At 41.8% G+C, this 9,521-nt stretch overlaps 1 protein-coding gene across 4 annotated transcripts in view; it reads left to right on the top strand.

Moving 5' to 3' along the window:
* SLC25A15 (solute carrier family 25 (mitochondrial carrier; ornithine transporter) member 15) overlaps positions 1-7,614 on the top strand; it is a 24,135-nt gene extending 16,521 nt beyond the window's left edge. For 3 of the 4 annotated variants that reach the window (XM_012643833.1, XM_012643834.1, XM_012643836.1), the window contains exons 6-7: positions 3,933-4,091; positions 6,968-7,614. In XM_012643833.1, the coding sequence (XP_012499287.1) occupies positions 3,933-4,091; positions 6,968-7,092 (284 nt within the window). In that variant the 3' untranslated portion in view covers positions 7,093-7,614. Of the gene's footprint in view, positions 1-832; positions 1,747-2,739; positions 2,910-3,932; positions 4,092-6,967 lie in introns of those variants that run through there. The other variant, XM_012643835.1, reaches the window with a different exon arrangement.
* Positions 7,615-9,521: the final 1,907 nt, after the last annotated feature.

Here is a 9,521-nt window from a genome sequence, read left to right as displayed (position 1 = left end):
TCTTGTTATCAGCCCTTTATCGGATATGTAGAAAGCAGATATTTTTTCCCATTCTGTAGGTTGTCTATTTGCTGTAATGATAGTTTCCTTGGCTGTGCAGAAGCTTTTAATTTGATTTTAATTTATTTTTGTTGCTGCTGTGATTACTTTGAGGTCTTCTTAATAAATTCTTTGCCTAGGCCAATGTCTGTAGGAGTTTGTCCAACATTTTCTTCTAGAATTCTTAAGGTTTCACACCTTAGGTTTAAGTCTGTTATCCATTTTGAGTTGATTTTTGTGAGAGGTGTTAGGTGGAGATCCAGTTTCGATCTTCTGCATGTAGTTATCTAGTTTTCCCATCACCGTTAATTGAATAGAGATTCTTTTCCTCATTGTATATTTTTGTTTGCTTTGTCAAAGATTAGATGACAATGTGAGGATGGTTTTATATCTGGGTTCTCAGTCCTGTTCCAAAGGTCTATATCTCTGTTCTTGTGCCAGTACCATACTGTTTTGGTTACTACAGCCTTGTAGTAAAGCTTGAAGTCTGGTAGACTGATGCTTCCCAATTTGTTCTTTTTGCTTAAGATTGTTTTGTGTATACGAGGTCTTCTCTGGTTCCATATGAAGCGTTGAATGCTTCTAGTTTTGTATTTGTGTGCATCATCCCTCTGCCTAGTTTAATTTCCAGTTTAGCCATTTCACCTAAAGCCACTGAGCTTGCAGACTTGCATGGGCATCACCCACCCCTGCAACACCATCTTGCCTTCTGTGTTGCTGAGGCTGAGGTGGGGGGGGGGCGGGGGGGCCATTTGCTGAGCTGGGAAATCTTTTTGCCATGTAGCAACTGTGTGGTTAAAAATTTGTTCTGGGCTTTCATCTCTGGCAGTTCCATTACACGTCTGATTGCTCCGGGTTGGAATTTGGGCATGCAGCGATGGCCTCAGAACATAGTTTTATTTAAAGCTTAGTGGCAAGTACACTGACATATTAATTGTGCATATATTTCAGTGGTGGGACTATGGGTGATTTTCCCCCCTGTCCTTCAGGGTTTTCTGGGGGTTTTTATTTTGTATGTCACTGTGTGTCTTAGCTTGGGCAGCTATGACAAATTATTATAGACTGTCCTAGCATTGTGTCTAATAAAAAGAGCATGGGCGTGGCAGTCAGGCAGACCTGGGTTTGAATCCTAGCACTGCCAGTTAGTATCTGTGCGAGTTTGGCCACATCATGTATCGTCTCTAGGCCTCACTTCCCCATATGGGAATTGAGGTATTGCTGTCCATCTCACAGGATTGTGGGATCCTTAGATGAAACAGCATGTGCAGGTTCTCTCCAGTTGTCGTTACACTCCTTTTTTAGAGATGGGGTCTTGCTGTGTTGCCCTGGTGAGACAACATCGCCTGATCATGCCATGGCATGCAGTGGCGTGATCATAGTGTGCTGCGGCCTCCGATTCCTGGGCTCAAGCTATCCTCAGGCCTTAGCCTCCCGAGTAGCTGGGACTGTAGGCACGCACCTCCATGCCGGGCTCCTTATGCCCCTTCTTCACCAAAGTGCCCTCAGTGTGGTGAGTGCTGAAGGCATGGAGATGCTGACTGGCAGCTATCTGTTCTTGTGTGATTTCAGTGATCTGCAGAATGCAGCTGCTGGCTCCTTCGCCTCTGCCTTTGCTGCGCTGGTGCTGTGCCCCACAGAGCTTGTGAAGTGCCGGCTGCAGACCATGTTTGAGATGGAGACATCGGGAAAGATAACCAAAAGCCAGAAGTAAGCACCACTCCGGCACGAACATTAGGTCTCTGTTGCCTTGGTGTATTGGGTGTTTTTTCATTTCACACTGCATTAAAAGTTAAGTGGCAGATAGGGAAACAGATTTATCTACTCCAAAATATTGTTTCTAGAACTCTTTCCCCGATAAGAGGATAATTTTCTGAAAGTATGTCCGTGATAGTGGCACTCACCGCCCACCCCCTAGAACATGAGGAGTGAGGAGAGAAGGAGTCCCTAGGTCATACAAGCATGTGACGTCTCACCCTGTTCTTAGGGATAAGACCTGCCGCGGTACCCACTGTTGTGAAGAGGAATTGGTAGACAAAAAGTGTTCTGTGTTCTGGCTGCTATAGGGGCAAGGCTCTGATCTGCTTAAAAGAAATTCTCCTGCATCCCTGCTGCTCTAAGAATTAAATTTTTAGTGCTTTTTGTATAATAAGAGCTGTAGCTCAGTTCTCATAATGTCTTTTGTCTTGCCTTCGAGTAACATTTACTCCTTTGCTCATTTCTCTGCTCTAAAACAAAACAAAAACTCTAAACAGTTGAACAGATTTCCCAAAAACATACCACAAAGTTTGAGGAAATAGCAAACAAGACAAGGGACTGGGCAATACAATACCATTTTATTCTTGCCGAGTTTATACAACTCCTTATTGTAATTATAGTTTGTACTTATTCACTGTTGAAAAAATGAGTATTAGCTTTTACATCTTTGATAATGTGACTTCTAGAAATGTATGCATCCATTTTAATAAAATTTCTTAACCAATAATTTAGGTGACAAAACTTGTTATAACTATGCTCTCTGAGATACTTCCTTCACACAGAGGATGCCTTTTATTCTCAGAATTCCTGGTTCCTTTTTTTTACAAAATCAGCTGCTTCCTTACTAGTGCTTGATCAAATCTGTTAATTGGGTATGAGTATTAATTGTCCTCCTTCCTTCCCCACCTGCTGTAACAGTGTCTCTCACTTCGTGTCTCCTCCCAGTACAGTTTGGTCTGTCGTGAAGAGTATCCTTAGAAAGGATGGCCCCTTGGGCTTCTACCATGGACTCTCCAGCACTTTACTTCGGGAAGTACCCGGCTATTTCTTCTTCTTCGGTGGCTATGAACTGAGCCGATCATTTTTTGCATCAGGGAGATCAAAAGATGAACTAGGTAAGTGGGTTCGCATTGGCAGTAGTGGGGTACGATGGTGTCTGCTTCCCAAAGGTGTGGTTTCTGCGGATTCTCTGCTCTTTGTGTCCCCCCTCCAGAGGGGGTCCACCTGGCACGGGGGAAGTTTCTGGATGCTGGAAAGTGACATGGTGGCAGGCAATTGCTAGCACCCTTCCTCCAGGCTTGGTAATTTCCTCAGGACAGAAGCTGAAGCACATCTCAAATTTTTTTTACTGGAATAACATTATTTTTTCTGAATCCATTTTAGGGGAGAAGAAATATAGAGATCACTTCCCCCATGGGGAAATCACCTATAAATAATCTTATAATCTTAAGACTTGGTGATAAATCTTGATAGTGTTGAGAGCAGCGAACAGCATGGTTCTTTCTAGCTTATCCTGTTTAGCTGCTTGACACAACCATGTGCAATGTTTGGCTCACACGAGTTTTTCTTAACCATCTCCCTTCAGTGTGTCGGATGTATTACAGGATTAGCCAAGCCCCCATACTTAACAGCTATGTTCCATAACGCAATTTTTGTTTTTAATGGTAAAGGAAGAAACAGGGCTGTTGGGTGTTAAAATGAGTGAGTGAGAAAGCTGAGAAAAGACGAGGGCTGTGATTGACTGGCCTCTATTCTTAACGCCCCATGCTAAGTTGTTGCTGTGCTGCTGGAGGCCTGCTGGTTCCAGAGGGCCTGCTCTCTCAGGGCTGGAGGGCCACAGTACCTTGGTGACCAGACTAAAATAACACTCACTAGGATGTCTTGTCCTGGCAAGACCCAGGTCTACCGCTGGGTCTAAGAACACAAATGAAACCTTGTATTCCTAGAGCTTGATGTCAAGAGCTTTGACAGTTTCCTTAAAGAATTGTGTTCCGTAGTGTCAGCATTTTTATTTTCACCTCCCTGCAGCATTACTACATCGACCTCTGGAAATGTCACATCAGTGGTTCTTTTTTTTTTTTTTTTTTTTAATCAGTGGTTCTTGAGACAAAATACCATTTGCTATTTTTTCTTTCTAGGCCCTGTGCCTCTGATGTTAAGTGGTGGAGTTGGTGGAATTTGCCTCTGGCTTGCTGTATACCCAGTGGATTGTATCAAATCCAGAATTCAAGTTCTTTCCATGTCTGGAAAACAGGCAGGATTTATTGGAACCTTTATAAATGTTGTGAAAAATGAAGGTGAGTCTGCTAATTGCAGAAACAGTCAACACGTATGGAATGATTGGTCATTTCACTGCTAGGCTTGTTGAAGTTTGATCAGATGTATAATTGCTCTATTCTCCCTGCCTCAGATCCTTTTGTAGCACTGTATATTAACCCATATTTGTGGGTTTATGTTTGCAGACCCTTTTCTTTAGCTTACTTAAGTACTTAATCCTTGGGCCAGGTACCTGTCAGCATTCTTTGTCCTAAACAGCCTGGAAGGAACTTTTAAAATATGGGCTTTTTCTAAAGGAATAAATGCTTTGAAGTTAGTACTACCTGTTCTACATAATACCTATATTATCTGAAGATGGTCTCTAACAGTACCACTAAGGGATTTAAAAGAATGTACAGTATCCTTAATGCTAAGACTTCTAGAATCAGAAATGGACTGAGCAATTTCAGAAGATCATTTGCTATCAATTTTTAGAATTATGCAGGAGGCTAAAGATTTTCTTTCTTTTTTTTTATTTCAGCATATTATAGGGGTACAAATGTTTAGGTTACATATATTGCCTTTGCTTCACCCAAGTCAGAGCTTCAAGCGTGTCCATCCTCCAGATGGTGTGCACTGCACCCATTAGGTGTGAATATACCCATCCCTTCCTCCCCCCTCCCATCTTCCCAACACCCGATGAATATTACTACTATATGTGCACTTAAGTGCTGACCAGTTAATAACAGTTTGATGGTGAGTACATGTGTTGCTTGTTTTTCCATTCTTGGGATACTTCACTTAGTAGAGTGGGTTCCAGCTCTATCCAGGAAAATACAAGAGGTGCTATCTCACCAGTGTTTCTTATAGCTGAATAGTACTGCATGGTATACATATACCACATTTTATTAATCCACTCCCGTATTGATGGGCACGTGGGTTGTTTCCACATCTTTGCAATTGTGAATTGTGCCACTATAAACATTTGAGTGCAGATGTCTTTTTTATAGATTGTCTTTTGTTCTTTTGGGTAGATGCCCAGTAACGGGATTTCTGGATCAAATGGTAGTTCTACTTGTAGCTCTTTGAAGTATCTCCACATTACTTTCCACAGAGATTGCACTAGTTTGCAGTCCCACCAGCAGTGTATGAGTGTTCCTATCTCTACGCATCCATGCCAACATTTATTGTTTTGGGACTTTTTGATAAAGGCCATTCTCACTGGAGATAAATGATATCTCATTGTGGTTTTGATTTGCATTTCCCTGATGAATAGAGATGTTGAGCATTTTTTCATATGTTTGTTGGTCATTACTCTGTCTTCTTTTGAAAAGTTTTTGTTCATGTTCTTTGCCCACTTTTTGCTAGGGTTGTTTGATTTTTTTCTTGCTGATTTTCCTGAGTTCTGTGTAGAATCTAGTTATCAGCCCTTTATCAATGTGTAGCATGTGAACATTTTCTCCCACTCTGTAGGTTATCTGTTTGCTCTCGTGATAGTTACCATGGCTCTGCAGAAGCTTTTTAATTTGACCAGGTCCCATTTATTTATTCTTGTTGTTGCTGTGATTGCCTTTGGGGTCGTCTTCATAAATTCTTTGCCTAGGCCAATGTCTATAAGAGTTTTTCCAACGTTTTCTTCTAGAATTGTTAAGGTTTCACGCCTTAGGTTTAAGTCTGTTACCCACTGTGAGTTGATTTTTGTGAGAGGTCAAAGGTGTGAATCCTGTTTCAGTTTTCTACATGTGGCTATCCAGTTTTCCCAGCCCCATTTATTGAATAAGGATTCTTTCCCCCAGTGTATGTTTTTGTCTGCTTTGTTAAAGATTAGATGGCTGTATGAGGATGGTTTTATATCTGGGTTCTCAGTTCTGTTCCATTGGTCTATGTCTCTGTTCTTGTGCCAGTACCATGCTGTTTTAGTTATATAGCCTTGTAGTATAGCTTAAAGTCTGGTAAATTGATACCTTCCAATTTGTTCTTTTTGCTTAAGATTGCTTTTGCTATATGGGGTCTTCTCTAGCTCCATACAAAGTATAGCATTATTTTTTCTAGATCTGTGAAAAATAATGTTGGTATTTTAATAGAGATTTCATTGAATCTGTAGACCACTTTGGGTAGTATAGACATTCTAACAACATTGATTCTGCTGACTCATAAGCATGGTATGGTTTTCCACCCGTTTATGTTTTCTGCTGTTTCCTTCCTCAGTGTTTTGTAGTTCTCCCTGTAGAGGTCTTTTACCTTCTTAGTTAAATATATTCTGCAACCAGTGAGTAAAGACCTGTCCTAGCATCCACTATACATCTTAAAACTTGGGCTATGAACTCCTTTGTTTTGATTTTAAAAAGAGCACAGTAACACAGAAACCATTTAATTTGTATGTCTAATAGAGGACAGACATCTTGTATATTATTAATAGTAACACCCCCCCCCAGCTTTAAACGTTTGTGTAACATTTTATAGTTTTACAAAAAATACTTACACCTTCCATATCTAATTCAATCTTCATAACACCCTGGGCAATGCTAATACTAGAAACAGGTCTCTGACTTCAAGGTTGATGTTCTTGCTGCTGCCCAGGTGAAGCTGCAAAGCTGCTGCCCCCTCTGGCTCCATGGTTGCCTCTGTCTGGCCATGTCAGGCCTTGAGTCTGCCCCATCGTTATACCGGGAGTTAACCAGGCAGGGAATTGGTGTATGTTACCTGAACATCGATCACTTTTTCCAGGAGACCCAACACTTGTCCTTGTTTTGTTTGCCTATTTAGGGAAACCTGGAAATCCAAGTCCTTCCATCATTTTTGGTTTTTAGTGCTGTTGTGTGAATCTGTACGTGTAGATATATACTGTGCTACACAGCTGTGTGGGGTATCTCCAAGGAAGGGATTGTCAGTCTTTGATCACCTTTTTGTCTTCTAGGAATAACGGCCTTATATTCTGGACTGAAGCCTACTATGATTCGAGCGTTCCCTGCCAATGGGGCACTATTTTTGGCCTATGAGTACAGCCGGAAGTTGATGATGAGCCAGTTGGAAGCACACTGAAGTGTCCTGGTGGGCATGGAGCCAAGCACAGGTGTTGAGGACTACAGTTCATCTCAGGGTTTAATGGAGTACAAGACCAGAGTGGAATTATTTTGGTTTCTAGGGAATTTTGTTTTTGTCTTCCCTTCTTCTACCCTAAATCTTAGACTTTATGGAAGGACCTCTATTTTACATCATATAGTTTTTGCCCATGAGTGTAATGAAATAGAAAAGTTGCTGTTGCTTGGTAGAATATACAGGGTGGCCAGGGGCCCTACGCACCTAATTTGAAAGGCTGAGTGTAGCCCTGTCAGAGTTTTTGCCTAAACCTGTACATGCAGTTTGGACAGTTATGTGATGAGGGAAACACAATTCGGTTCCATGTTTAATCTCAAGTATTACCAGAAAAGCCCAGAGGTGACCATATTTCATGAAGATAGTTATAAATGATTGCTTAACCCATTCTAATGTAGGGCCTCTTTTAAAGTCTGCTTAATGTGTGTACTGTTCTAAGTGGTTGAACTGTAAAAAAAAAAAAAAAAAGTTTTCATCTGGTGCTTGAAAACTAAAATATCCCTCTAGATTTTTAAGAGAATGAATATACTTGCATACCAGTGTGGCTTCCACATTCTGTAGTTAAAGTTTCAGAGTAGGCATCCCGGATTTTCCCAAGATGCTCTACTCTTAAAATAGTGCCATTCATTTCCTAGTTGGGATCATATTCCACGCTGCGACAATATTGCCAGGTGTGGCCTGGAGGATCAGGCCTTTGGAAAATGGCACGGCCTTCACAGCTTCCCTTCTTCCCTCCCAAAGAGCTTCTCCTCTGCTGGGCTTTAGGTTGAGGAAGCCGCTGAGGGGATTGGTGGTGCTGCTGTGCTTTCATGAAGACCCACGTGGCTGACAGCAACTCTTAATTTCTGTCTCTGGGTCCAGGCCTGGGTAGGATTCCAGGGTGTTCTGTTGGCCCATCTGGGACTATCCATTTTGGACCACTCACTGTCCTCTCTGCCTCCACCAATCAGGAAACCTTTCCAAGGAACAGAGAGTGTCAAAGCCAGGAGAAGCCTTTGTTCCCTGTTTGGTGATTGAGTGACAGTACTCGTGGGTGAGTCCTCTCCTCTCAGACGTAACTAGCAAGAACTTAGTGCCTGTACTCCACAGTGAGTGATGTCAGGGCTGACCCATCCTCAAACTTACTTGGGGATCCAGAACCCCCTGCCATGCTTTTACAGTGTAGGAGCCTTCTACATTTGGTACTGGCAGTGAGTTTTAATGACTGTATGTGAGACGCGACTTTATAAAGCAATGGGACGTAAGTAATTTTATGAAACCATGCTGTATGTATGTATGTATGTATGTATGTATTCACTGACTTGAAAAACCAACCAAACCCCACAGTTCATCCGATCCCCACAGACTTGGGGATGGGCAGCTGCTCTTGGGCCATATGGTATAAGAGGATCATTTTTGTCACTGTTAAAGTCGGTCTTATCATTCTGTGCTGCTCCAAGACCAGCAGGATCTCTCTGAACACAAAGCCTTCTTAAGCAGCCCGCAGAGCTGACGGCAAGCAGGCTAACAACGTTAATAACAGTCCACACCATGGGTGTCTGTTCCTGTCGACAGAATATAAATGCTGTGCAAAACTTCTGGTTTCTTTAAACTTTTTGCTACCTGTGAAGCCTCTGAGGCAACTCCAGCCATGGTGCCAGAAGCAAGAGGGTCAGAGAAACCAGAGGCCGATAAACGGGGGGCTTTTGGGGAGGGGGTGCCTGTCCTGCCTGTTGTGCTCCAGAGCTATGGCTGGTCTTCCATTTGCCTTTTCTTTAAGAGAAAATAACTTTTCTACTTTGCTTTTCTCTCCGTACTTAAATGGCCTGGAGCTAATGAGTGGTGCTTCATCTGAACAGGCCTGGATTGAAGCAAAATAGAAAATGGGACTGGCTTCCACCAGGAAGTGAACCGCTTCAGTGTCCACAGTCCCCTGCCTGGGGCCCAGGGGTTAGTCCGAGTTATCCCTGTTGGCAGCAGATCTTCTCATAGGTCATCCATTAAAGATTTAACTAACTATCTTCAGCAAGCAATAGTCTGAGGCAAGTGGGAGTGAAGAATGGAAACCTGAGTCAGGAGAATTTTTTTTTTTTCATTCTATTTACTTAATTCATGGTTCAGTATTTGGGTACAACTTGTACCATTTTCAGATCTGTACTCCAGACAAAAATATAGTAACTTGAAATGTTGTGTTTAAAGAGATTTGAAAATTCTATCATCATTAAATTATTTACCTAATATTTGAGTCTATGACGAATTTTGTTTAAGTGTTTTATGTTCATGTTAAGAACCAACTGTCAGGAATGTTAAAAAGTTGTGTATTTCAAGGTGGTGGTTTTATTGCAACAAGCATTGTTTTTCCTCAGCAAAATTTCTGATATTATTTTACTATAGGT

This window comes from Propithecus coquereli, unplaced genomic scaffold (genome assembly GCF_000956105.1).
Source record: "Propithecus coquereli isolate 6110/MARCELLA unplaced genomic scaffold, Pcoq_1.0 Scaffold201, whole genome shotgun sequence".
Lineage (NCBI taxonomy): Eukaryota > Metazoa > Chordata > Mammalia > Primates > Indriidae > Propithecus > Propithecus coquereli.
The sequence above is the reverse complement of the archived record's forward strand: the minus strand, read 5'-3'. Positions and strand labels throughout refer to the sequence as shown.